Source organism: Drosophila takahashii, chromosome 2L (genome assembly GCF_030179915.1).
Source record: "Drosophila takahashii strain IR98-3 E-12201 chromosome 2L, DtakHiC1v2, whole genome shotgun sequence".
Taxonomy (NCBI): Eukaryota; Metazoa; Arthropoda; class Insecta; order Diptera; family Drosophilidae; genus Drosophila; species Drosophila takahashii.
Genome location: NC_091678.1, coordinates 9,157,917 through 9,183,277, shown reverse-complemented (window position 1 = coordinate 9,183,277; position 25,361 = coordinate 9,157,917). Strand labels below are relative to the sequence as shown.

General features: G+C 43.2%; 9 protein-coding genes across 20 annotated transcripts in view; 5 read left to right on the top strand and 4 right to left on the bottom strand.

Annotated features, from left to right (window-relative positions):
- Window positions 1–6,709, top strand: part of LOC108055463 (uncharacterized) — a 48,927-nt gene extending 42,218 nt beyond the window's left edge. The window contains exons 4-6 of the mRNA XM_044395112.2: window positions 2,606–3,206; window positions 3,669–4,463; window positions 4,937–6,709. Coding sequence (XP_044251047.2) covers window positions 2,775–3,206; window positions 3,669–4,463; window positions 4,937–5,143 — 1,434 coding nt within the window. The 5' untranslated portion in view covers window positions 2,606–2,774 and the 3' untranslated portion in view covers window positions 5,144–6,709. The remainder of the gene's footprint in view (window positions 1–2,605; window positions 3,207–3,668; window positions 4,464–4,936) is intronic.
- Window positions 6,710–7,482: 773 nt separating this feature from the next.
- Hf (Helical Factor) lies at window positions 7,483–8,278 on the top strand. The gene is made up of 2 exons (XM_017138824.3): window positions 7,483–7,625; window positions 7,691–8,278. The coding sequence occupies exons 1-2, from the start codon at window positions 7,539–7,541 to the stop codon at window positions 8,237–8,239; spliced, it is 636 nt and encodes a 211-aa protein (XP_016994313.2). The 5' UTR covers window positions 7,483–7,538; the 3' UTR covers window positions 8,240–8,278.
- Window positions 8,279–8,716: 438 nt separating this feature from the next.
- OS9 (Olfactory-specific 9) lies at window positions 8,717–9,435 on the top strand. Its single transcript, XM_017138725.3, has 2 exons — window positions 8,717–8,826; window positions 8,885–9,435. Exons 1-2 carry the CDS (start codon window positions 8,770–8,772, stop codon window positions 9,425–9,427), a joined length of 600 nt encoding a protein of 199 aa, XP_016994214.2. The 5' UTR covers window positions 8,717–8,769; the 3' UTR covers window positions 9,428–9,435.
- A 507-nt stretch (window positions 9,436–9,942) lies between these two features.
- On the bottom strand, window positions 9,943–11,592 carry LOC108055457 (uncharacterized). The gene is made up of 7 exons (XM_070212264.1): window positions 11,454–11,592; window positions 11,369–11,395; window positions 11,051–11,308; window positions 10,840–10,971; window positions 10,628–10,777; window positions 10,470–10,574; window positions 9,943–10,416 (listed from the first exon to the last, which is right to left on the bottom strand). Exons 1-7 carry the CDS (start codon window positions 11,502–11,504, stop codon window positions 10,201–10,203), a joined length of 939 nt encoding a protein of 312 aa, XP_070068365.1. The 5' UTR covers window positions 11,505–11,592; the 3' UTR covers window positions 9,943–10,200.
- A 314-nt stretch (window positions 11,593–11,906) lies between these two features.
- Window positions 11,907–13,342, bottom strand: LOC108055456 (soluble scavenger receptor cysteine-rich domain-containing protein SSC5D). The gene is made up of 2 exons (XM_017138811.3): window positions 13,013–13,342; window positions 11,907–12,943 (listed from the first exon to the last, which is right to left on the bottom strand). Exons 1-2 carry the CDS (start codon window positions 13,040–13,042, stop codon window positions 12,002–12,004), a joined length of 972 nt encoding a protein of 323 aa, XP_016994300.2. The 5' UTR covers window positions 13,043–13,342; the 3' UTR covers window positions 11,907–12,001.
- Window positions 13,343–13,475: 133 nt separating this feature from the next.
- LOC108055459 (uncharacterized) lies at window positions 13,476–14,012 on the top strand. Its single transcript, XM_017138818.3, has 2 exons — window positions 13,476–13,510; window positions 13,564–14,012. The coding sequence occupies exons 1-2, from the start codon at window positions 13,487–13,489 to the stop codon at window positions 13,957–13,959; spliced, it is 420 nt and encodes a 139-aa protein (XP_016994307.2). The 5' UTR covers window positions 13,476–13,486; the 3' UTR covers window positions 13,960–14,012.
- Window positions 14,013–14,615: 603 nt separating this feature from the next.
- LOC108055460 (uncharacterized) lies at window positions 14,616–15,947 on the top strand. Of its 2 annotated transcripts, XR_011417765.1 has the most exons (4): window positions 14,616–14,764; window positions 14,832–15,600; window positions 15,662–15,772; window positions 15,832–15,947. XR_011417765.1 is itself a non-coding variant. In XM_017138819.3 (3 exons), the coding sequence occupies exons 1-3, from the start codon at window positions 15,434–15,436 to the stop codon at window positions 15,857–15,859; spliced, it is 306 nt and encodes a 101-aa protein (XP_016994308.2). In that variant the 5' UTR covers window positions 15,413–15,433; the 3' UTR covers window positions 15,860–15,947. The 2 variants fall into 2 exon arrangements, 1 of the variants encoding a protein (XP_016994308.2); XM_017138819.3 differs by lacking the exon at window positions 14,616–14,764 and having other exon boundaries at window positions 15,413–15,600.
- A 43-nt stretch (window positions 15,948–15,990) lies between these two features.
- On the bottom strand, window positions 15,991–17,371 carry COX4 (Cytochrome c oxidase subunit 4). Of its 3 annotated transcripts, none has more exons than XM_017138814.3 (3): window positions 17,321–17,371; window positions 16,300–16,714; window positions 15,991–16,242 (listed from the first exon to the last, which is right to left on the bottom strand). In XM_017138814.3, exons 2-3 carry the CDS (start codon window positions 16,709–16,711, stop codon window positions 16,106–16,108), a joined length of 549 nt encoding a protein of 182 aa, XP_016994303.1. In that variant the 5' UTR covers window positions 16,712–16,714; window positions 17,321–17,371; the 3' UTR covers window positions 15,991–16,105. The 3 variants fall into 3 exon arrangements, with proteins under 3 accessions (XP_016994303.1, XP_016994305.1, XP_016994304.1); XM_017138816.3 differs by having other exon boundaries at window positions 17,317–17,342; XM_017138815.3 differs by having other exon boundaries at window positions 17,270–17,332.
- Window positions 17,372–17,606: 235 nt separating this feature from the next.
- The window catches only part of sick (sickie), a 186,451-nt gene continuing 178,696 nt past the window's right edge, over window positions 17,607–25,361 (bottom strand). For all 9 annotated transcript variants that reach the window (XM_070211921.1, XM_044394877.2, XM_070211906.1 and 6 more), the window contains 4 exons: window positions 19,970–21,771; window positions 19,304–19,559; window positions 18,761–19,240; window positions 17,607–18,691 (listed from right to left, as the gene is read on the bottom strand). In XM_070211921.1, the coding sequence (XP_070068022.1) occupies window positions 18,572–18,691; window positions 18,761–19,240; window positions 19,304–19,559; window positions 19,970–21,771 (2,658 nt within the window). In that variant the 3' untranslated portion in view covers window positions 17,607–18,571. The remainder of the gene's footprint in view (window positions 18,692–18,760; window positions 19,241–19,303; window positions 19,560–19,969; window positions 21,772–25,361) is intronic.

The window sequence follows — 25,361 nt, the reverse complement described above, 5'->3', positions numbered from 1 at the left end:
GACGTTTAACATCATTAAGAGTGTCCTTTCATGTTTTGGCGGTCGTGGTCAAGGCAAAACAAACAGTCCGAGCGCAGCCAGCCTTTCAGGGCCAAAAGAGCTGGACAAAAGCCCTCCGAATGTGTGGAAACGTTGCGGAATTTCCTGACATGGCGTTTGGGGTTGGTTTGGGTTGCCAGAGAGGGTTATTTACCCTCGCTGTCGTCGGGCCGACTTTATTTGTCTGTTTGCCATGCTCGGTACGAAAACTGTAAAAACTGTGTAAAAATCACGTTCATCACATAAACACACAGTTCCAGCCACATTACGCACGAAAAACGGACCTCGGCCGTAGGACAGGCATAATTAATTACCCCTCGGCCGCAAACATTCAGCAGCCACTGTCTGGCCATCGAAAGCCCCATGAATTTCTCAGGGCCTCTCACATTCAGGCTTGCCTAAAATAGCCTGGAAGGTAGGATGCAAGGCCATGTCTATCTGGCATTCTGGGATTCTGGGATTGTGGCTTGTGGCCGCCAGGGGTCAGGTGTCAAACCTGAACCGTCCGCTTGTGGATTCAATTTACTGGTTATGCCAATGCCAGTGCATACTTGGTGGTAACTGGATAAAACTCCAGCCTGAAATTGATTGTCATAATTACATTTCGTTGAAAAGCCACAACGATTCGATACATTCCAGAAATTTCCCCCGGAGTGCCAGGATATCTGAATAAATGCCGCTGTCGAGAATGATGATTAAACAGAGAGCACAGATAAAACAGTCGATTTGTATTGATATCTCTAATTAGGCTAGACAGTCTGAAGGCTGATTAGATTATTGTGGGTTATAACTGTCGATGGCAGGTTTGCAATTTCTAGCCATTCAGTCGTTAAATTGGTTAAAAATAAAAAACCTGTAATTAAGTATTAAAAATCACTTTTATTTAAATAAATAAAAATTAAATAAATATTAAGATAATAATAAATAATAAAATATTCGTAAGATTTTTAATCTTTTAGTACCTTTTTTCAACACTATAAACATCTGTTAGAGAAATGACTGAAGTCCTGACTCTCGTAAAATTAATGGCAGGTCCATCCAGCTTCAATTCACCAGCTTTTCAATTAAGACACGACAGTAAAGTGGTCTAAATTAACTTGAATTGAGCGATCTGCTGGCCAAAGGGGTCATAAATCGAGGCTCCAAATGGAGATTGACCCTTGGGGATTCCCATTCCCGAAATGTCCAGGTGAACAGCATTCAATTACGAGTGAGTCCAAATGAGAACCTGGGGATTGTCATAATTAAGAGTGATGAATGGGAGCCAGTTGCAGTTGGAATGGCGAACATGGATTGTCTTCAGACTGCAGATTGCGTGTCTGGCATTTTTGTTAATAGTTTTCAATTGCATGTTCTTGGCCAAACAGCATTCCTCATTGCCAGTGGAAACGGAAGTTCTCAAGTCAGCCAAGTTCCTCAACTCTGGATTCTTGACTTTCTGATGAATTGCACGAATTAAAGCTGAAAGATATTTTAAATGAAAATGTTAAAAATGCGGTTCATGCTCGCTCGCTGGTCGTCTTCCTGCGCTTCTTTGGCTTTTGTTTGTCGCTGTCTTTCCGTTTTCCGTTGTCGTCTGAACGGCTTTTTTGTTCTTGGCCAAGATACGGAACAGATTATATGGATAATTTCAATTTGTCTGGGCTTAGAGAAGCGCAGCGAGTGAAGCGACTTCTGTGGAATTCATTAGAGTTCCAAGCTCTCCTGTTGCACTTGAACTGGCTTAAACTGGCACTAAGCAGTTTAATTAGTGCCTAGGGTAATTACTTAATTGTTATCATAAATCAAAGAGTTGATTGCTTTTCCAGAAAGGTAATCAAGCTTATTAAAAAGTATTTTACGATTGCATTTTTTTCTTCGCTCTTCGGGAAAATCACTATAAATTACATCATCCCTAATCGGTTTATCACACAATTCCACAATAGTAATTAGCCCATAAACTTCCGCCTTACGTAAGCCCCTCAAAATACAGGGAAACTAATAAAAGGACTCCCGACTCTTATCTCTTATTTGTGGGCGAAACCAAAATTACAGGTTGCAGAATTTTACGGTCAGTTTCGCATTTCAGTTGGCCTAATGTATTCAAATCAAAATGCGTATATTAAACACTAATTATAATTGCTTAAAGGAGCCCCCAAAGTGGGTGGCATGAATAATTTTGCCGAATTTAATTTTAATGACAGCTTAATGTAATTCATTTTATGCATAATGGCATTTTCTGCTCTGTTCTGTTCTGTTCTCTGCCTGGCATTGTAATGGAATTTGCATTGTGGCATCTGTCGCATCCGTGCCCACGGGGGTATGCGTAATTTCAGTTTTAACCAAGCTCCCGGGGAGGACGAAGGATTGTTGAAAACATTTCTACCTACAGGGAAGCCAGGAAAATTATTCGAATACATATGAGCGAACTGGACAATACGCTGCTTAAAAATCACTCAAAAGGCTTTAGTTTAAGTAAATATGCGCAGGAAATTCATCTTCCATTGGTTGCTGTTTTTCCTTCCGCTCGAGGGGTAAATATTGACTATTAATAAAAAGCCCTCTTGCCTTCTCCTCCTTCTTGCAGGCAGCACACGTTCTCGGCTCTGGGCCAGTGCACATCCATTGAGCCGGCCAGATGCAGATGAAGATAGCCCCGGCGTGAGCACACACACATCGGGAGAAGGGAAAAGATATAGCCACACAGTAGAGCTATACGGAAACAGCTACGGATACATCGTATATTTCTCAGCCAAATGTATGCCGGCCGGGCGACACAATTTGCCAAAACCATCAGCAGCATGGCGTGCAGCATACAGAAGCAACCTCAGGCGCCGCAGTCGGTGGATCCTGGTTCCAGTGCAGCAGGAGTGGAACGAGTGGGTGGCGGAGGAGGTGGAGGAGGAGGTGGCCCCAGTGGAGCTGGCACCGTTCCCTCCACACCGAAAACCACCAAGGCCGCCCAACCGAGGGGCTCCCTGCCCACAGACGTCAACCAGCCGCCGTTGGAATTCCAATGGCCACCGCCCGTTCCCGTTTCGATACACACGAGCAACTTGCGCCTGAACATGATGAACCAGGATCCCAAGGACCTCCACACGGCGAGGGCCATCATCGAGGAGCTGCGCTCCAAGGTGCGCTTCCAGACGGAGCACATCATGAAGTGGCGCAAGGCGTACGCCATGCAGGTGATTATTCAGGGGATAATAAGGGAGTTTAAAAGGAAATTGGTATTTACAAATTTTTAAAAATCAGCGTAAGAATATAAATTCAGTGATAAAAAAATTCAGTAGTACCCAAATCTATTTTGTATTTAATATTTAGTTATTTATTTTATTTTACATTATTTTATTTATTCTTTTAAATAGGATAATAGTATATTGAACCATATTTAGGATTTGAATTTTGCTTTTAAAATGCAATATTTTTATTGTATTAAGTAATTGCTTTCTAACATCTTGACTTATATTTTCCTTAACTAAAATGTTTTTCAATTAAGCAAACAGTTTAATATGTTTCCTATTAAATATTAATATCTCCAAAAATTAAATACGAAGTTCTTAATTGATTAATTAATTTTTTTAATAGTACCTAGTTATAGTATCTATTTAAAGAAATAAATATAAACCTCTAATATAATCCAATCACAGGTCCAGCAGCACTACCGGTATCAGAAGGAGAAGTCGGACCAGATGAACTCGCTCACCTCGCAGCTGCTGCTCCTAGAATCCCGGCTGAAGCGGAAGCAAAAGCAGATCGCCAGTTTGCTGAACCACCGGGAGCTGACCATCCAGCGACAGCAGAAGATCATCGACACCCTGTCCTCGCGCCTGGTGGACCACGGCCTGGAGACGATCGAGGCCAGCTATGCCAACGAACTGGACTCCCTGAACGACTCCGATTCGGCGGTGGTGCTGGAGGACATCGACTCGGACAGCCCCATGACCTTGGGAACGCGTCGGAAGAGCAGTGGAGCAGGAGGATTGGGCGGGGTCCTGGGCAGCGATGGCATCACCATAGTGCGCTCCATTTCCGATGCCATCGAGACGAATCACAACAAGTACGGAGCAGCCAGGCGGAACAACTGCTTCCTGCGGCGGCCTGATATCCTGGAAACGGTATACTCCGTCGAGGAAGACCCCGAACCAACCACGGATGTGGCCGAGAAGCGGGACAAGTTCAAGAACCGCTCGGACAAGGCGCTCAGCTCCAGCTCGACCGAGGGCCAGATAGATGCCGCCAGTCCCTCGGCCGCCGACAAAGCCAAAGAGTCGTCGCCCGTCGACGGCGGATCCACCATTCCACGGCGCCAACTGGGAGTGCTCAAAAGGTCGCCCAGCCACGATTCACCCTGCACCACGCTCAGTGTGAAGGTGCCCCAGCTGCAGCCACCGTCTCCTCCGCCGCCATCGGGAGGACAGGAGCCGCTCAACGGAAAGAACCAGGTAACTGAAAGCTATAACTTGAAGAGGGCCACGAAAATTTAAAATTTAAAACTGAAATATACAAAAGTAAATGTTCCAAAAATTTAAAAATTGTATATACATTTTCTTATAGTAATTTAGTTTGGTATAATTGTTAATTAGCCTTGCTTTTTTGGTATAACTATTTTTTCAATATCTTAAAAAAGGATGTTCAACTGACTTTATAAACTTTTTTAAGGAGAAATCCTTTTAAGTTACTCAAGTTACATTTTTTGTATTCTTATGATAAAATTATTATAAAACAGTCTTAAATATTTACCTAAATGATTTATTACTGTATGTTGTACTTATAATAAAATTATAATTGCATTACAATAAAATACGCAAAGTTGTTACTTGATCCTTTAAATCTTTAGTTTTATTGCATATTTATTTTTAAATTTTTGGATTGTAGTTTATTTGAAATATTCTAAACATTAACTTTCCCTTTTCAGGTAACCAACTACAACCGCGTTATGCTAAACCATCGGTCTGTGACGAAGCCCAAGGACGTCAAGTACAAGCGGATCAACAAGGCCAAGTCCAAGAGTCTGGAGGAGCTGAGGGGGCGTCTCAAGAACCTGGTGGAGCAGCGGCCCCCGGGTCTGGATGGCGGATACTCCGGCGGCATGATGCCGCAGACGGCGCAGTCGTATGCGTGACATTTGCAGCAGCCGGACGGAGACTCCCAGAGGTCAACGGGGGAGGGGGAGGAGGCGAAAGGTCAGACGGAGGCTCCTCGTTCGCGAAGGGAGAGCGCGGAGCCAATAACCTCGGCCTCCACCTCGACCTTAGCCCAACAAGAGCCGCAGGCGGGCAGACATGGCTTTCCCAAGAGGTCGCTGACCCTGCCGCGCATCCTGGTGCCCCGCCAATCGACGGCGGGACTGGCCAGCTCCAGCGGCGGGGGCGGTGGCGGCGGTGGGCGTGGCGGCTTCTAGCAATTAAAGAAATTTTTCATACGCAATTGTGATAAAAAGTAAAACATATTCTTCCTCCGTCTCTGTGCTGTCGTCTACTTGAGTTGCTTTAACATGATTCTCTTTTGTAACATTTGTTTCCTTGACATTCATCCTGAGCTTAGTTTGGTAAACTTTGCATTTACTTAAGTTTAGTTTTAGTTTTACAAACGGAACTGCATTTTGACTTAACACTAAACATAATTTCACCAGCAAATAAATCTTATTTTAAAATTATTTCTGTCTATGATTTCCTACACTCAACAAAAAGCGTATGAAAAATTTCGCCAGCATGTGGTTAAGACCGTAAGTCAAAGATTTACATATGAACGGAAAGTGTACTCGAGGACAATATTTCCAAATCCCAGAAGTTGAATGGTGAGTAGCTCCAGTCAGTCCCAGAAATGTGGGTGAAAATAGGCTAGAAAGGATATTATAAAAATTTACTCAAGGTATTACTAACTAGCAGATAAGAAGAGGAAACCTAAATATATAAATGTTAATTGTTCGTATTACATTTTCCGCGACATTTAAGAGCTTCTCTGAACTACTCTGTACACATACAAAGCATTCAAGCATTTCGGCATGCTTTCGAAAACTATACAACCAAATACATTAGATCGTATTTCTCTATCGATATTCGACCTAGTTGTAAGCTCTACTCCATGGACTGTCTTCTAGATAACAGAATTTACAATTGATCATAAATATATATGAGTATATTTTCTTACTAACTATTACTAGCTATTTTTAAAATATTTAATAACTTTAATTAGCATAAGTGAATAAAAAACACATTTTATTTTTGCATTTTATGGAGATTATTTTGTAACTTGTTATCGACTATTGGGGTCTCAATGGACCCCAGTGTCCTAAATGTCAGATGTACCTTGAAAACTTGTAAAATTATCATATAGATAAAAACAGCATAAATATTAGGAAATGAGTTAGAATCTACTTTGGTGTGAACTTTGACAATGGCTGCTATCAGGTCTCAATTATGAAGAATACAAATATTTGAAAGCCAAATCAGTACAATGCTTGGACAGCTGCAACACAGAAAAGCTATATACTCGAAAATACATATATCAAGTAATATCAATGTGCAACTCGGTGTTTCAGTGAATGTCCTATAGCAACAATGTGTACCTACATACGTGTGTTATTTCGAAATGCAGATTAAAGTGGCTAAACTAGCATTCTTCCAGGATCTAGCTATAAGAATATGCATACGTAATGTTAATAAGATCCATAGCAACAGATATAAGTAATTGGAGAAATAAAACTCTTAAATTCCTGAGTCAATTTAGACGTTAATTTAAATATTTTAAGCAGATTGTTACAAAGGCATTTACAGTGTATTTGCCAACAATCGTGGGTAAAGCGTGTTATTCTGAATATAAATATAAACAAGTAATATGGCAGACGTTACAAAATAAAGTAATTAGTTCTAAGACAGTTTACCTACAAGCCAAACGTATTTTGTCAATCATAAATTGCTTTTCTTAATGGTAAATATTCTTTGTAAATAAATTATTTCCTTTTTTCTCTTTTCAAATCATATTCACGCGATAAATATAATATTTTCTTTTATTTTTAATATTTTAGACAGTTTTTTATAGGTTTAAGAGATATATTTACATAGTAAGTCTCCGAATCTGATCAGTTTACGCTACAAGCCAATTTACAAATGCTGAATAACAATATATATAGTCTCAATCAATATAGCGATTCTACTGGGCGTGTAACGGAAATGCAGTAGCAAGCAATTAGCCTAAGTATATGCTAAGATGTGTAATTTATATATCCAATTGTTAATAATGTTATTTGTGTGTATGCAAATTATTACTAACATTCGGCAAGACGGCATCTTTTTCCTAGCTAGCTTAATTAGGTAATCGTACACGAACGAACATTAATGGCCATTAATTTGCTCACTCTACGAAATTCGAATAAACAATACTTGAGATATTTTCTACTTGCGCTTAATAAAACAAACTAAACCCAAACAGTGGCTAGCTGAGATTGTTTTGGGTAGGGGTCTCTGGGGTTCCGTCGGTGGGATGATCAGTCTCCATCGAGCAGCGATCACGGAAGCATGGCGAGATCAGAAGAGCGCAGTTCGAGGCATCGTTTCCTTATCGGCATCACTGGCTGGTCCCTGGCAGTGGGTCTTATCTGCCTGGTGAGTGAGTGAGTTCAAGTTGAGGGCGATAGTGAACTTATTGATTTTCTATTTTCGATTGCCAGACCTTGGCTGATTCGGCCCAAGCGGCCGACCTGACTGGCGGCACTATTCAGGCGGTGGAGAGACTCTACAATCAGGTTCTCTACTCCACCATAGAGGATGCCCGCCAGCGACTTCCCCACCTGCCGGCCAACGAGACCATCGACAGGCAATATTTCGAGGAACTGGACGCGATTGCCGGAAACGAGGAATACTACAGCACTGCGTACTACATCTTCGCCTGGATCAACAGCGATCTGATGTCCCACCGAACCCCGGATAAACTGCTTGTTGAGGTTCTGCCAGGCGAGAAGATCGCCATCCGCCAGTTTTTCGGGAAGGTCAAGCCGCATCTCACCAAGTATCTGCGACTCAGTCGGCAGGACAGTTCGGAGTTGGTTTCCAATATCACCCGCTTGGCCTCCGAAACGGAGGACAGTCTGATCATGTCCTACCTGGAATTTCCGCAAAGCCTCAAGGGGCAACTTCCCGAGCTCCATCTGATGGACTACTCCAAACTGGCCCAGGCTCTGGTGGAGGGCGTGGCCAGGGGCATATGGGCGAATTTATAGTATATCTCTTAGTACACAAAAATATTTGAGAACATATACAAATATATATAAATAAAATGAGATTTGAAATTATTTTATTATATTTATTTTATTTTATTATATTTTACATTCTTCTGGGAATCTTTATATCTTTGCTTTTCGTACAGTAGAATATAATATTTAATATTAAAAAAAAAGTATTGCAAATTGACCGAAGAATAACTTGTACGGCTGTCTCTTTTCCGCTTTAAAATAAAGCTATAAATATAAACGTGATCTGGGAAGTAGCTATACAACTTTATAATCACAAAATATATGGTTTCCTCCAACCGGAAATTAAAATTCAAGGGGCTGGATTTGTCTAAAACGTTCTTATCACGCTCTCCGGAATTCTGAAGACTGATTACAGTCTACTGGCGATCCCACGATCAGTGACTATCTATTAGAGAGGCGTCTTCGTTTTTGTTTACAACTTTGTGAAGTTATGACAAATTAAACGAGGGATTATAAAAGGAATCGCAAACAGTGAAGTTTACTACAGTTTGAGTAAAATGGCCAGCAGATCAACTTGGACTTTTCTATTCGCATTCGCTGCTTTGCACTCATCGGTAAGTTCCTTTAAGTACAAATATATCCCAATAGACTAAAGTTTTTGAATTCTAACAGCTAGCAGCTCCCCCGGTGAACCGACATCAGTTGAGATTTGAGGTGACCAACGAACTCTTTCAACTGGTCACAGATGCTTTGGAGGAGTTGAGAAATGTTTTCCAACTGGTCATCGACGAAGCCGAACTTATTCTGCCGCCGAATTCAAAGAGTCTCATTCTCACGGAGCTCAAGGAATTTGTTACGGTCTTGGATTCACTGGATTTCGATGATTCATTCGAGCTGGACAATCTGGAAGTCGCTATCATGGAATTGGAAAGCATAGTTGAAGCCGCGGACAGCAAAGAATTCGAATCTGAAGCCGACGAGGTTGTCGTCCAGCTGTTTATCCAGCACGGAGTTGAAGACTTGGAGCAGGTTCTGGAGCGAAATTTGGAAACTACTCTGAAAATAATCGAGCACAAGGTGGAGGATTATATGAGCACATGGTCCGACAGCCGATTGGCCAGGAATTCAGACTTGGTAAAACAGTTTATGGACTTCAAGAACGAGAAGGATGTGTATGAGAAACTAGATAAGTTGACAAATTCTGATTTCATGTAATTATCAATAAATGTTCTTAAAAACATAAAAGCAATGTGTTTTCCAATTATTGCATTTTTATGCAAGCCAAGCGGTTCGATTATTATTTAAGTAATTTTTTCTTAAAAAGTTTTAATCCTTCTGTTCCACCAATTGTGGTTAGATGCTGTGCTATAAGACCCATCTTTTTGTCTTATCCACTCGGGTAATTCCCTGAAAATTCCGCCCTTTGGCGATGCAGATCCCAACTTACGATGAGAACAAATAGAAACACGAATCTTCCTGAGTTCATCATATGTGCTATCACGCTCCCCGCGGGCTATAAGCTGATTACAGTTTACTGCCGATCTCACGATCACTGACTTAATACATATGTACTTACAGACTAGGTTTTGTTTACAACTTAATGCAGAGATGACGTCAGAAATAGACCTATGGGGAGTTTCTTCTTTGTACCCTATGATCTCTTAAAAGTTTTTTGTACTTACTTCATAAAATTTAAAATAGAATCATTACTTTTTTAAATAATTAAAATATTTTAATTTTTATTTTTACCTTTATTTTAATAAATAAGTCAAATAAGTCTTTATAATATTATAAAAGCTCCCGCTTATTCCCATTGCAAATCACTACTGATTATGCTAATCTCAGATGGCTTCAACTAGTTTTACTGGAAATCGGAAATCAGTTACCTATCAGCTATCAGCGGGAAGGGGAAATCCACTTGTTTCTATTACGAAGCACGACCTTTAATTTACAGACTATTTAAAAAGGCTTTTTGGATTGACGTTGCTTTAAAAGTTGCGGAAAGAAGATCCAAATCCATCCCGGGAGTCGTACACATCCCGCTGAACCTGGGGAGGTCCTCGGCCATCCGAGGTATAGCTATACGACTCTGAGCGGTAGAAGTTGCCCGATGAGTCCCTAGGACCATTTGGACGTCGCTGTGGAACGAACATAGCACCTCCAATAATTGTGGGGGAAACAATGCCTCTCGCTGTAGCGCTTAGCTACAAATATGTCATTAGGCGGGTGTAGACAGTAAACGAGTAACAGAACTTACCCCCCCAGAATCAGAAATACCCGGACCATTTGGACGTCGCTGCGGAACGAAAATGTCACCTCCAGAAATTAGGGGAGTCGTAATGCCTCTCGCTTCTCCGTATAGCTGCAAATATTTTATTAAGCGGATGCAGACAGTTAACGAGTTATGGAACTTACCGACCCAGAATCCGGAAAACCCGAGTTTTGGTTTCGAAATTGGGATTCGAGAACAGGCTGAAGAGCACTGTCCCTGAAAAACGGTGAGCTCATAAAACGGCTTCCGCTGGGACCTGCATTGAAATCCGAAGGGTTTGTAGGGAAATTGGGCTGTTAAAAGAGTTAGGTTATGATATATATCAGTGACAATGCTGTTTTATAACCACACATACAGGTCTACGTAAACCATTTGTCCTTGGAAAGTTCTGAGGGAACGGTTGAGGTTTAAATAGAATGGGTCGGCTAGGAACTTCATCTTCTTCTTCGTACGAGGCCGTCACTTCTTCCACTTCTCCACTGGATTTCTGTAAAGACAATAAATGTGAATAAGATTAATAAGCAATTATAAATAAACTATATTTATATTCTTTTATTTTATCCCACCTCAAAAAACTCAACATTGGAGGTGCCATTTGAGCCAATATAAGAAGATCTATTAGAAAAATTGTCATTGCCTGAATTTCCACCCACGGGCTTGAACAAATGAGTGGGTATATTGGATGTATCTCGGCGGAATCGGAAGGCGGTGCGATTTCCACCATTTGACGAAGATCTTCCAGAAAAATTCTCATTGCCTGAATTTCCACCCACGGGCTTAAACAAATGGGTGGGTATATTGGATGTATCTCGCGGAGATCTCGCCTGAAATTAAAGGGTATTCTAGAAATAGCACTTTTTCGATTTGTTTTCCAATCAACTCACCTTGAGCTCTGGCAATGTGTGGCAAAGCTGAAAGATTCGGAAAGCATTGAAGTACAAATTCTAGAATTTACCAATTCAAACTCACCCCCTGAGCGATGAACAGACAGCCCAGCAGAACGAATTGGAGCGGCAACATCTCGCAGATCTCGACAGCTACTTGCGTCTCGAACTTCCGACGATCGACAGAACTATGAGTTGACTGGGCGGAATGCGCTGCAATTAAATGCAACGGCGATCTCAACCCGTTCGACTGGAAAACACCAAGGTGAGATAGTCGGGGCCCGGGGTTATCAGCCTGGGGAATGCACGACAGGGAAATCAGAAATCGCAAATCAGAAATGAGAAACCAATAAGACAATCTGTTAATATGCGCAACTCGGCAATTATCATTTTCCCGAATCTAAGAGCCTGTAATCTTGCAACTAGCATTTAAAGTGAAAACCTTTGATCATAAATGATTATCCAATATACGATTTGAGGACCAAATTAAAAAACTTCCAAAAAGAATCATTAAATAAATGAAATAATAAACCAGTAATTATAATTTAAAGACTTTTTAATAATATGTTAGGAAGTAATATAAATTCAACAATGACTTTTTTCAGTATTTTTCACAGTGTTGCGTAGGTTGTATTAGTACCGCCCATAGCCATAGGGCGAACCATATCCGCCTCCTGGTCGCGGGAAGCTGGGAACAGCGATCACTGGTCTGCGGGGCACTAGATAGACTTGCGGGTAGCCATAGCCAGGTGGTTTCAGGGCCACATCCTCCTCCTTGTCCTTGTCCTCGGGCTTGTCCTCGCCGGACTTGTCCTCGGTCTTATCCTCGCCGGAGTCCTTCTCGTGATTGTGGTTGTATCCAAAGTGGGGACTAGGTCCGTATCCTTGGTAGCGTGGCTGGTAGATTGCCGGTGGCGGATAGGGGGAGTAGGGCGATCTGAAGGTGGGATAGGCGGGATATCCCCCAAGCTTCGGGGATTCCTTATCGGCATCCTTTGGAGTTTCCGAGGCTTCCGCAGGAGGAGCGATTTTAGGTCCCGCGGGAGTGAATACTAATCCAGGATGGAGGTACGGATACTGGGGTGGGTAAGGCTGGGGATACGGATAGGGGTGTGGATGAGGATGGGGATGAGGGTGGGGATGTGGCTCATGCTTATGAGGCTTTGGAGTAGTCGTAGTTGTAGTTGTAGTAGTTGTAGTTGTGGTCGTAGTGGGTTCAGGAGTGGTGGACTCCGGAAGGGCAGATCCATCGTTGTTTTGCAGCAGCCCATCGTCCAGCTGACCCAAGCCATCATCATTCGGAGCCACTGTGCCCTCGCCTTCCTGCTCTATTTTGGGCTCCTCCGTGGTGGTCACCGGTTTTGGAGTGGTGGTGGTTTCCGGCACAGGAGTAGTGGTTTCCACCTTCTTGTGGGGATGGGGATGGGGATAAGGATGATGAGGCTGGTACTGGGGAGGATAATGGGGCTCCGGCATGTGCGTATCATCGCCAGTCTCCTCGTCGCTATAAACCGAGGCATCGATCTGTTTTTTAGCCTCCTCCAAAGTCAACTGAGCGTAGCTCAGAGCCAGAAGCTAAAATTAAAATAAATAGGTATTAAATCAAAGCTGTCTCTTTTGGCCTGGTCAAGATCGAGAACCCACCTGGCTGATTAGCAAGAGCTTGATGAACATCTCAATCGATTAAGTGCAATAAGCAAGGGCCAAGCGAGAACTGATTGGTGTTTGCCGGCCATCGCTCACTTATATAGCTCCAGAATCGCCCACAATTATGGAAATCGGTAAGCCCACAATTACACTCAGCCCGGAGCAATCAGTTAGCTCCCCATATCTCTCCCTCTCTCTCGAAAAACCCGATCGGCATCGGGCATCAGGTGTTGGATGCGTCTGCCCGGAATTTCCCAGACTGCGTTCGTAAATTCAGCATCGTCATCTATCTGTGGGTCACCAATTGGTTCGTTCTGCCCGTAAAATCAGGCAGCGACTCCTCCAATTGATTATGAACTGCTCTAATCGATTGAACCTGCGCAGCTAGTTAAAAGCTATAAAAGGTGGCTTTGCCCAGCCGACTCTTCTGGTTCCAACGAATCAAATATACACATCAGGTGTGACGTTACTATGGCGAAACTGGAACTCAAGCTGGTGAGGGTATTTCCTCTTTTTTGCACATAATCGAATGTATACTTTGTTCTTAGGTCGGCGTTATTATTTTCTTGGTAACCGCTCTCGAGGCTCAGGAAACCCCTGCGACTGAATCATCAGAACCAAAACCAACCACACAACCAACTGCTGAAACTCCAATAGTAGCTGAAGGCAACTCGACCGGTGAAACCACTATAGCCGCATTGGGGGTTACTATATCACCCATGAACGGTACCATCTATGCTCATAATACGGACAACCAAACACAATACCACAGTTCGGAGCAAGACGATCCAGTTCCCGAGGAAAACGGAGGAGATCCATTTGTGAAGCCAGGAAAACATAGATCGGGTCCACGTCATGTGAAAGCCCACGATGGCTTCCACAGTTTGAGGACGGAGAAGTACTGGGCTCACTGGAACGACGCCTTCACCACTCCACGTCCTTAACTATCCTACTATATTGAAAAATATCCATCATGTAATGATTATTAAAATAACAAGAGAGAACGCTATAGTCGGGTGCCCCGACTATCAGATACCCGTTACTCAGCTAAAGGGAGTGCGAAAGAGATGGAGAAAAACTTTGATCCGCCGTAACTTTTTAACGAATGGTCCGATTTAAAAAATTTCTTCTACATTTCGATAGGTATTGATAAACACAATAAAACTGCATTTTTACTTTTCCAAAATATTGAAATTTTTAAAATCGTATATATGCGATTGTGGGCGTTAGAGGGGGCGTGGCACCCTTTTGAAACAAACTTGCGCTGCGTAGGAACTCCTAGAATCTGCATGCAAAATGTCAATCTTCTAGCTTTTATAGTTTCCGAGATCTCAGCGTTCATACGGACAGACGGACAGACAGACAGACAGACAGACAGACAGACAGACAGACAGACAGACAGACAGACAGACAGACAGACGGACAGACGGACAGACGGACATGGCTAGATCGACTCGGCTAGTGATCCTGATCAAGAATATATATACTTTATGGGGTCGGAAACGCTTCCTTCTACCTGTTACATACTTTTGCACGAATACAATATACCCTTTTACTCTACGAGTAACGGGTATAAAAAGAACTACAGGAGAATAACCAACTCTTTTTTAAAAAAATATAATTAAAGATCAAAACATTTTCTTTCCGTATAGAGGCACCCTATACCATATTACTCAGAAACAGAAACATGACGAATGTAATTAGATGCCAGACAATTGTGACAACATGCGGTTGGTTTTTTTCTGTTTGGTAAAATACTCCTAAACTTGTAATGAACTTGAATGAGAAATCATATATTTAATTATTTCTTTAACAGTACCTCCTTTTGGGCCTGCAGATAGTATATTCGATGCGAAAAGTGCGACATGCGGTGGCTCATGATGGATTCCACAATATTGAAAAGGAAAGGCGCTGGAGAAATTGGCCAGCACGTGTGAGAGCCCATCATAGACAACATAGCCCCGTCTAATGGTTCACAATGTCGGAATTGCACGCGATCAATATTTTAACCGTTAATAAAATCATTCACAGAGCAATAAATGTCTCAGATCTCGTCGAACAATGGGAAGTGGGGACCTTGTCCATCTATATCTGTGGATCACTGATTAATTGACCATTTTAAAAGTTCCGAATGCATAATTGATAAAACTATTAACATTTACTCACTGGCTGAGAATATTTCTCTTGACTATAAATCAGATTTCTAATCTAATTGTTGCTAATACAGAGAAATTACTTTTAGCAATAAATATATCTGATCTTTCCATGAAATTAGTTACCGCGTATTTACTGAAATCAAAAGCTCTTAGAACAACTATATGTGAAAGTGAATCAGTCACCAGAAATCCATTTGTTCCATCCATATTTTCTAGTCTAACTCATTTGGGATTTTACGTTTTCACTTCAGAGACGACTGTTATGGAATCAAGGCTTAATTACTTGGTAATCCTCGCGTGCCTGCTGTTTCTCCTCGTCTACGTGGATAGCAAAGTCAATCAGCATCACAAGGAGAACGATAGACACCGTCATGTTCGTCCACACAATATGCATAGACCTCCGTACGAGGGTTACGAGTGGTACAAAACGTGAGTACCAATGCCGCATCCTTGGGATTAAGATACTCATCCAACTTGGCACCTTCTTCAGTTATGACCGAGCTTCAGATCCGAGGATGAGCTCTTCAAACGGAATGAAAACCAGATATTTTGATGCAAAAAAGGAGGAAGAACTAACGCCCGAGGATCAGGATAGAATGAGGTAGGCGAAGCTTCTCTACACTTTGTTGATCTATTAAAAAGAACAAATTTTTCTTTCAGGAACGAAATTTTTCGAAAAGTTCTCTAAACAGCAACATCTAGGCAGAGATACATTTAACATGTTAAAGGATTCTTAGAATTGGGGATAAATAATAAGAGTGATTGATTTATCTAGAGCTGATCATTGAGGTTGGTTTCCCGATTGAAACTGAAGATCGCTTAGTTTAGGCATCAGCCATAACTTTAATTTCGACTATCTTGCTTCAACTTAATACACACAGACGTCGGCTAACTTAATCACACAGAATAGCGGAATTATTCAAAGATAGCGCGCTTAGTTCTTCCACTTCTTGTTCTCGTAGTCCCAGTTGGAGGTCAATCCGGTTACGGGGTTGATTTCCAGGTCGATGATGCGCTGCAGCTGGGCCTTCTGGTGCTCCTCGTCGAAGGTGACGGGCAGCTCATCGTAAACTAAAGGGGAAGAGGGCTTTTAGCATATAGTTAACCTCGGATTAATTAAAGACTCACCGAAGAGGTTCATCAGCACGGCCACCCAGATGGCGGCGGAGCAGAAGAGCAGGGCAACGCCCAAGTGGAGTTTCCACTCGCCGGTTCCAGCCTGGACCTCGGCGATCGTCTGGCAGAAGCTGGCGCGGTACAGGGCCTTGATCTCCTGGGGGCTGAGCTTCTTCCAGTCACCCTGCTCCTTGGTGCGCAGAGCGTTGATCTCGTTGTTGGGCTCACGGAAGCGCACGGCGGGCAGGGGGTAGTCCACGCGATCGGCGTAGCAGGCGGTGCCGTTCCAGCCGTAGCCGACGATCTCGCGCTTGCCGATCTTGTCCAGGGTGTGGACAGAGGCCACGCTGCCCACCTGGGCGTTCTTGGGCAGCTGGGAGACCAGCTGGCGGAGCACAGCGCTGTTGATTAGTCGCAGGGCCATATTCTGTAGGGGAAATATAATAAAAGGTGTTAGTTAATAAGGTGTTAAACTATGGTATACATGTTATGAACTATAGAAATTAGATAGTTCTGAAGAGTAGGGTCGTTTTGATCCTTTTATGCCGAGTTATATGAAGACTTTTATTATCCCAGATAATAGATATTACAGGGCTAGTAAGGACTAGAACCACTAGAAGTTAGTCAGTTCCAATTTCTCACGGGGTCTTCAAAGGGTATATATGTATGTAAAGCCCCTTCAGTTGGAGGTTATGTAACAGCGGGAGGATTGTATTATAAGTGATTAAATCCATTTCCATAATGCCCCGATTGATTAGGCCTTCCAATAGCTCTCGCCGTCATATATTTCCCTCGATGTCGTGCTGCGTTTGGCATAATATCCGCATAATTCTCCCATTTTTCATTGCCATCACAGAATGTTGTGTAATCGGTGGGCGGTTGCATCTGCCGGAAAACCGCTCGGAAACCGGTGGCACTGGGTTTTCCCCTTATAACATGGGTTGTTCGTCGCCCTTATCAGTTATTATTGGCTTGCGCTCACTTATTTTTGCTAATTTCCGCAATTTTAACAAATTTCTGCTCCTTTACCTACTTTTTTTTGGACTTCCAACTAGTGTGACCGTGGTTATAGAGATAAATTTACCATCTGTTTTTAAAAAATATACTAAATAACTTTTATTCAAATATACCAAAGTTTAGGCATTCATGGTCACCCTGAAAAATGGATAGCAAATACACCCTCCTAATGTAGCGAAGACACAGTCCAGGCATAACGATATGTTTTCATGCTATCGAAAGAAGGCGCCAAATTCAAATTACAAAGGAAGGATATATCTAAAATTTAAGAGCAACTAATATATAAAGAAAATAACACACACTTTATGTTTGATATTATATTTTATTTTGATTTGATGTCATATCTCATAAATGCACACATTTAAATTAGACAGCGACACATAATTTGCTTTATCGTATCATATAGTTTTACTGCTTGCATGGGTAGTATATGAGTTTATCTTTCGATAGGGATCTGGTGAGTCGGTAATTTAGCTATTTCATCGAGGATGGGGCATTACGTATTCACTTTCGCGTATTCCTGTGTTCAAGCGCCGCCTGGCATAATAAATATTTAAATGGTATTCCGCTTCATGGGGGTTTTATAAATATGCAATATGTTTGTAACAATATTTAATGGTAATTACGCAAATAATTAAACTAAAGTGAAAGCTTTTTCCTTCAACTATACATCATGTAAATTGGTAGTAGCAAAAACCTATAGCTACATTTACAATAGAGTTAGGTGTTAGTTGCGAATTAATTTAAACGATCTGCCGGTCCAGGGCTAGGATACAGGGTATAAAAAGTCTAAACCGCCGGACAGATTCACACTTAAACATAGGGGGCTTTAGTCGGTGCTATATGTACAAAAATGAATTTTACTTTCGTTAACATTTCATGTTAGTTAGGGTTTCTTCTCTCCGGTTTTTTTTGGGGAATGCCGCCGGGGGTCCAAGATTTTGTAGGTTGCTAGTGTGTTTTTTGTGTGGGTTCTTGACAATTTGCTTTTTTTAACAAGTGCGCTAAAAAGTGCAATTTACTCTAGATGGCTGGGAGTGGTTAGAGATGATAATGGGGAAAATTGGTGACTTGGTGCAAATGGAAAACTCTTGGAACTGCTTTTCATCCTCGCAGCGAAAGTAGAGCAAGAAGTCTCATTTGTGCGGGGAAAGGGGTAATCCTGGTTATCCTGGTGAAGGACCCTCGGCCAGCGTGTTTTCCATCTAGTTAGTCCATCTAAATTTGGCATGTACGAAGTGGTTATGGGTTTTTTTCAGTTAGCCCTTCACTCGGCTCCGGCTGAACTGTCGGGAGTGACATTGGAGTCCAGACTGGCGCAGTCCGACTCCTGATCCTGGGCCTCCGAGTAGTTGGCCGCCTCCTGCAGGCGCATCAGCATGTTGAGCTGTTTGTTATTAAAGGGAATTTTTGTTTAGTAAAAATAGAAATATAAAGCTAGAATTTAATATCCTACCAAGGGATCCTGCTGCTCCCCGTTGGTTAGGGCCACGCCCTCGAGTCCCACATCCTCGGCATTGATTTGCCGCAAAGGTGGCACCGAATCTGGGCCATACGGCCAGGGATAGGAGTTGCGGATGAAGGCGGATGGGTCGTTCCAGGCGCCTCCCCTTCGTCCGTAGAGCTGCACGCCCTCGCGCACCGCCTCCACCAAATAGGGCGACAGGTGGTAGTTCCAGATGTCGGTGAACCACACCTGCGAGTCCTTCAGGTCCAGCGGACAGGCGAGGAAGAGCCGGGGGCCGATGGTCACATCGCTGGAGCTGTGAACCTCCAGGAATCGGTTGATGTGCTGCCACACGGAGGGCAACCAAGCCAGAACTGCCGCCAATTCAGGCTGAGGATGCTGCGTCTGCAGCTCCAGCTGGAAGAGGCGACGCCTCAGGAAGCGGCCCAGGAAACCCTTGACGGGCTCCATGTGATTGGCTGTGAGGACCTGTCACAAAAGGAGTTCTTATTTAGTTTCCATTTAATTTGAGAAATCCTAGAGATCACCTACCCATCGGAAATTGTGGTGCAGCTGCAGGTTGGTCGTGTTGCAAGTGGCCTGCGACATGGTGCCAATTATGCAGGGCAGCTTGTTGGCTGGTCCTGCGCTCAGCAGACAGGAGAAGACATCGCCCAGGGCGGAGGCATGGTGCAGGTTGTCCAGAATGATCACAGAGGGCAGCTCGGAGGCGCCATTGGCGATGGCCGCCTGTTCGGCAATGTGGCCCAGATACTGGCGCAGATCCTTCGAGGATTTGTGGTCCACACTGGGGAAAAATAAATTAGTTAATAACCAGAAAAAAAGGTATGTGGATCTAGAGTTTGATAAATATCCATATTTTCACAATATTGTATCCAAAATTGATGTTTTCAAGGAAAAAATCTAATAAATGATTTTAATTGTATATATCGAAAGCATCTATGTTTAAAAATATCGATATTTTCGATATGTTCATAATATCGTATCGATAATTTCAATGTTTTAAAGGAAAAAAGTAAAATCTAATAAATTATTACAATTATGTGTATAATCAAACATCGAAGTTTCCGTTAATCAATAATCTATCAAAAAAAACGAAAAAAAGAAGAAAAATATCGAAAATATCGATAGCCTTTATATCTTGTAAGCTCTACTTAATAACGTAAAATAGGGATGTAGTTACGAAAGATGACTCACTTGAATGTGGCGATGGCCTCCGAGGGATTGCCCCTGGCCGCTCGTGCCACCAGGAACTCGGCCAACCTCCTGGCCAGGTAGGACTTCCCTGTGCCACTGGGTCCGCAGAGGATCAGCCTGCGGTGCTCCGTGAGCAGGCTGATGTAGCGGTGCACGATGCTGCGCGGGATGAGGCTGTCGAAGGCCAGGCTGCCCACGCCCTGCAGGCAGATGTAGAGGGTCCTCACACTGCCCACTATATAACCGCAGGGCAGCAGCTCGGGGAAGCCCATCTCGGGACCCCGCTTAGCTTCTCCCAAATGGTACGAGGTGATTGAGTCCGTATTCAAACCCAGATTGGTGCCCGGATCGATGCGGGCCACATAGTCCTTGAAGGTCTTGCGCACCACATAGTCCAGATTCTGCCACGTCGTCTTCCCGGAGATGTAGGTGCAGGCGATGACGAACTCGTTGCAGCCGCCGTTGCTGGAGAACTTCCGCTCTCCCTGCGACTGGCCATCCGCCGCCTCGAGGCTTCCATTGGCATAGAAGCCATCCAGCTCCTGCAGCTCCTCGCAGTACTTGGCAAAGGCCTCCGGCTGTCCCAGATAGCAGGCAATGGCTATCTTCTTGCCGTCGCACACATCGGCCAGCTCCTCGGTGGCACTGGCCATGTGAACGGGACTGGCCAGAGGAGCTGCCTCCAGAGCGGGCGGCGGGGGAGTCAGATCGATGTGGGTGCTCGGGCTGCCGAGCGGAGCGACTGGCGCCGGCGGTGGTGGTGGCTCCGGGGCAGGAGCCTCCTCCTCCAGCTCGAGTTCCTCACTCAGGCGAGCAGGGAGTTCCATTGGAGGGCGATTATTACCATCAGCCAGGGAGTAGCGACGTGAGACCTCGGAGCTTCCGGCCACCGATCCATTCGGGCTGATGGCCTGACCCAAACTGGCCTCCGAACCGGCGAGCGATCGCGTGGTCACCAGCTTCTGGAGCCGCTCGTTGTTGTGCTTGAGGGACATCATCTCCGCCCGCATCTTGTTCATCATCTCCTTGAGGCTCTCCAGCTGCGAGGCGGAGCTAAGGGCCTCCAGTCGGATATCTGTAAGGACGAGATCCTTTTCGCGCAGCTGCTTCTTGAGGTCCTCGACCACCTGCTGATCGTCCTGCTCGATGGCATCGATGGGTTTGGTGTCTATGAGGGTGAGGGTTTTGGCAGGACTGCCCTGCTTGCTGTTGGGCAGCAGAGGAGCAGCAGGTTGGGTGGCCAAAGAGGCTAGACCCAAGGGTTCATGGCCATTTTGCAGGGTCATCATCTTTCCCGAAGACAACTCCTGATGCGAGTGGTTGTGATGATGATGATGACCTCCCACATGACGACTCGTCTTGGCGATCTTGGCATTGCGGGAGAAGGCCTTGGTGAAGCTGCTCCTCAGCCAGCCCTTCTTCTTGTTGGCCTTGTTCTTGTCCTGGGCCGCCGAGCAGCCCGAGCTGATGGAGTTGAGGGAGCACATGGAGTCGGTGCTGTGCTGCCGCTGCATTCCCAGTGTGCCATTGTTGTTGGTTCGCTGGGATCCTGGTGCTCCCACAGGTGGCTTCAGCTCCGAGCCCTGCTGACCTTGACCCTGACCTTGACCCTGGGTCTGGACACCCATGCTCTGCATGTGCGCCGTGGTCAGTCCCGCCTGGATAGACTGCTTCCGCAGCAGCTCGATCGTCTGCCGCATGTCCGTCAGCTCGCCGTCCTTTCGCTCCGCCGTCGCCGTCAGTTGCTGCAGTCGGTTGGTCATGTTGGACAGCGACTGCTCAAAGGCGGTGACCACGTGGGCCTGCAAGGAATAAGAAGGGGAAAAGATGGGTTTGGGTTACTCTGGGTCTCTCTACAATCCATCATCGTTCGTGCCTCGAATTTTGAGCGCGGGTGTTTCGGCTACTTGGCATTCAAGGCGTTGCACCCGCCACTTGCAACCCATCTCGGCCACATGACTCACGGCCAATGAGCCTGGGTTTAAGCCGGGCTTTAAGAACTTTTCGAAAACTTCTGCCTGTTCTCAGGAGAACCTGCACTTGGAGAACATAACACCATTCGTTACTGCCCCTTGAAAAACTACCTATTATACCTTAATATACCAAATAAACAATATTTGGGAATTATAAAATAAATGGAATAGAACATCTTCATAAAGTGGATACCTCAAAGAAATTTTATTATATTAACCATAGATTTCTTATAGAATATATGGGCACTTCCAAAATGTCGCTCGGGACATTTGCACACCTTTAAAGTTGAAAAAAAATTGTAAAACAATGGATTTTAATTTTAATTATAGGCTTTCCTTTTCACTCTTCCCAAGCTCTATTTTTGGTAAAAATCTTGATTTTGTACCACTTTTAGTTTTTAAGATATCGGTAAAAAACTGCCGTATTCGCTCGGGACAAAAATAGAAGTGGATTTCGGGAAAGTTCATACAACACCAGAAATTAGCTAATTCTGATGGAATATTTGAATGCGATTTTTTTTAGAATGTCGTTCAAACATGTCGCTATGAAATGCTTTTGGTTTTACTCAAAAATTCTTTGCCGTTTTTTTTTTATGCAGTTTTAACCACATGCGCTCGGGACATGTCGCTCGGGACATTTTTTTCGACTGTTTTGTAAAGCGGATTTCTTTACCTCTATCTCTCAATTGTTGGATGTTTTGCTTTTAACTTAATAGTTTAGCATGTGAATGAAGCATTCAGTACAGAAAAATGTTACATATTAGCATTCCTATAGGATAAATTAACAACAGAAGACAGGTCCAAAAAATAACAAAAAAATAGCCAAAAACTGATTATTCCGTATATTGGTAGAGTTTGTCATAAAAATAATCAAACTATACTCGAAATTTGTAGTTAAGCTTAGTATCCAACTAATTAGAAACTAATATCGGGGCAAAATCATGTGGAAATATGTTTTATTCAAGTTTCAAGGTTTTTGGCTTGGTGGACTTTTTTTTGGAAGTGCCCATATAGAATATTCTTAGAAAATATATAAATATTTTTTAAATTTTTAAAAGAACTTTACTTTATCTACTTTTAATTTCTCTTAAATCATAGTGTTCCCCAATTTCTCTATGTGAACTTTGGAACCTGTGTCACTTCTTGTGCATTGTTGTGTCAGCACTTTGCCATCGTTGCTTATTTTTTATGAGCCAACGTGACTGGCCACAAATAAAGAAGAAAAGCCCGAGTAAATGCTATATTACCCACATATATAGCTGCATCAAGTTGATGAGTGCCATTAGAGAGATTCGGAGAAGAGAAGCGGTGACTCAGACTCACAGCTCAGAGGAAGTTGTAATTGCCAAGGAAGTAATGAAGAAACAGCGCAATCTCTTCCTTTTTTGCTCGTAAAACGCTTCGCCAAGTAATTTAGCATTTTTATTATTATTAAATTGGGAGACTCATAACATGACGGGAATTTCAAGTGCACCAGACTAATTAAATTATGAATTTGCAAACGTGATCACAACACACACATTACAATCAACACGGCTGGCATTAAAAAACCACGTAGTAACCCTTTCAACTTTCTCCGCATCTGCATATTTGTAGAAGGGCTCTGAATGCTCGGAAATCTCTGAATCGTTTGGCTGCCAACTCACGTAAGCGGCAGGCATAAAAATTGATTACGGTGCGTATGAGTAACGTGACACACAGGATAACTCGGCACCGGCAGGATAACTGCCTTCCATTTCCCCCGGCAATTAAAACGTATTAACATGCTATTTTATCTTCCTCTGAGTGGATAATAAAGTGGAAACCCGTTGCAAGTGATTTTATTTGAGTCTGCTTCGCCCATTAAAACTTTGCCCCTCTTTCGCCGACGACCTTGAACTTAGAAACTCATCATCCGCTGATGACGGATTTCCAGCTAGAAAAAAATCTATATAGTCTACAGAGCGTGCCAACGCAATTTGCATAAATGAGGGGCAAATTAAATGGCGATACGTGCTAGATGGTTATCAATAAACAAGTGGCGAATCGAGGGAGAGCCAGAAATACAGATTTGCGGCTTTCCTAGCAATTATAATTAGTTAGTTATAGTGTCTGTGTGCCTCCCTGTTTGTTTTCAATTTTTCAACTGGGTGTGTGCTCTGCTGGTAGCTAATAATTTCGATGAGGTCACTCGTTTGTCCAGTGAACCAACTAACCGCATGCCAATGCTAATGTTGGCTTTACGGCATTAAGCGAGCTTCTATTTCCCGGAGCTGCAGCCAGTGCGATAAGTATTTAATTAAATTTTAAATTATATGATCCGTAGCTTTCGGTAGCAACCCATAAATGGCAAAAACATTGTGCTACACAAATCAGATTAAATGTGAAGCGGTTCGAGATTAAAGAGAAGAGTTGTTCACCACCCACAAGAAATGAAAAACTGAATAATTTAAATTAAAGCAATTGCCTTTTAGTTACTTTACATTAGCACGTAATTCACGGACTTTAAGCGATAACGTTTCTAAAATAATAAAGTCGGTAAATTACACAAAAATATTTCAAATAATTTATAAAACTTAATTTCTATATTTTCTAACCGAAATAATGCAGCAGTTATACAAATTTTGAAAATGCCCTTCTACATTTCCTTGAACGTGAAATACAGATTTGCATTGCTGATAATATCCAATTCTCACCCATTAAAAACCCATCTTAATGTCAGCAAAACAGAAAAAATTGACCAACTCTTCGATGGAAAAAAAAAGATTCGAAAGGAAACACGCGCTTAAAGCACTAAAAGTCAAACGAAAATTGCAAACTGAAAAGGAAAATAGAGGGAGCAACATGAAGAAAAAAAATTAAAATTAAAATGGGAAATGTCTCAACATCAATGGCGTTTCTCCCCCCAAAACACAACCCAGTGCCTCTCAAACTGCAGCAGTAGCTGTAAGAAAGAGGGCTAGATGTTGCTGCTGTTGTTGATGTTGCTCGTGTTGCTGATGTTGCTGCTGCTGCTGTTGCTCTTGTTGCAGCAGTTCATTTGCACGTTGAAGGCAACGAAGCGTAAAACGGTTATGCATCAGCTGCGAGCGACACGCAGTCAGAAAATAAAAAAAACCAAAGGATGGAGAGGGGATAAAACAGGGGCCACATGCTAAATGGCTAAGGCAACAACAGAACCCACTGCAAAATTGCCAACTTTAATTTGACTGTCAATGTTGTTGCAGAAAGGGGGGAACTGCTGCTAGTTGCCACTGATGCATTGCTGAATTTATCGCTGGCAATTTGCAGACACAAAACAAAGTTCAAGTTCAATGGCGAGCCACAAAGAGTTTTTAAACCAACCGAAACTTATTTAAGAACCAGCGTTTAAGCAGCGGAATTGCTGATTGCCGATAGTGTTTACGACTTGATAAGACCACTGGCCTTCGATTAGCTGC

What these genes read in the sequence shown, in the direction of transcription:
- LOC108055457 (XM_070212264.1), bottom strand. Translation starts at nt 11,504, where the DNA reads ATGTTGCCGCTCCAATTCGTTCTGCTGGGCTGTCTGTTCATCGCTCAG. An exon ending in GTCTGTTCATCGCTCAGGGG is followed by an intron (nt 11,396 to 11,453) that starts GTGAGTTTGAAT and finishes CGAATCTTTCAG; the next exon opens with CTTTGCCACACATTGCCAGA. An exon ending in ACACATTGCCAGAGCTCAAG is followed by an intron (nt 11,309 to 11,368) that starts GTGAGTTGATTG and finishes CTTTAATTTCAG; the next exon opens with GCGAGATCTCCGCGAGATAC.
- OS9 (XM_017138725.3), top strand. Translation starts at nt 8,770, where the DNA reads ATGGCCAGCAGATCAACTTGGACTTTTCTATTCGCATTCGCTGCTTTG. An exon ending in TCGCTGCTTTGCACTCATCG is followed by an intron (nt 8,827 to 8,884) that starts GTAAGTTCCTTT and finishes GAATTCTAACAG; the next exon opens with CTAGCAGCTCCCCCGGTGAA.
- LOC108055459 (XM_017138818.3), top strand. Translation starts at nt 13,487, where the DNA reads ATGGCGAAACTGGAACTCAAGCTG. An exon ending in CGAAACTGGAACTCAAGCTG is followed by an intron (nt 13,511 to 13,563) that starts GTGAGGGTATTT and finishes CTTTGTTCTTAG; the next exon opens with GTCGGCGTTATTATTTTCTT.
- LOC108055460 (XM_017138819.3), top strand. Translation starts at nt 15,434, where the DNA reads ATGGAATCAAGGCTTAATTACTTGGTAATCCTCGCGTGCCTGCTGTTT. An exon ending in GGTTACGAGTGGTACAAAAC is followed by an intron (nt 15,601 to 15,661) that starts GTGAGTACCAAT and finishes CACCTTCTTCAG; the next exon opens with TTATGACCGAGCTTCAGATC. An exon ending in GAGGATCAGGATAGAATGAG is followed by an intron (nt 15,773 to 15,831) that starts GTAGGCGAAGCT and finishes TTTTTCTTTCAG; the next exon opens with GAACGAAATTTTTCGAAAAG.
- Hf (XM_017138824.3), top strand. Translation starts at nt 7,539, where the DNA reads ATGGCGAGATCAGAAGAGCGCAGTTCGAGGCATCGTTTCCTTATCGGC. An exon ending in CAGTGGGTCTTATCTGCCTG is followed by an intron (nt 7,626 to 7,690) that starts GTGAGTGAGTGA and finishes TTCGATTGCCAG; the next exon opens with ACCTTGGCTGATTCGGCCCA.
- COX4 (XM_017138814.3), bottom strand. Translation starts at nt 16,711, where the DNA reads ATGGCCCTGCGACTAATCAACAGCGCTGTGCTCCGCCAGCTGGTCTCC. An exon ending in CGTGCTGATGAACCTCTTCG is followed by an intron (nt 16,243 to 16,299) that starts GTGAGTCTTTAA and finishes CTTCCCCTTTAG; the next exon opens with TTTACGATGAGCTGCCCGTC.
- LOC108055456 (XM_017138811.3), bottom strand. Translation starts at nt 13,042, where the DNA reads ATGTTCATCAAGCTCTTGCTAATCAGCCAG. An exon ending in AGCTCTTGCTAATCAGCCAG is followed by an intron (nt 12,944 to 13,012) that starts GTGGGTTCTCGA and finishes TTTTAATTTTAG; the next exon opens with CTTCTGGCTCTGAGCTACGC.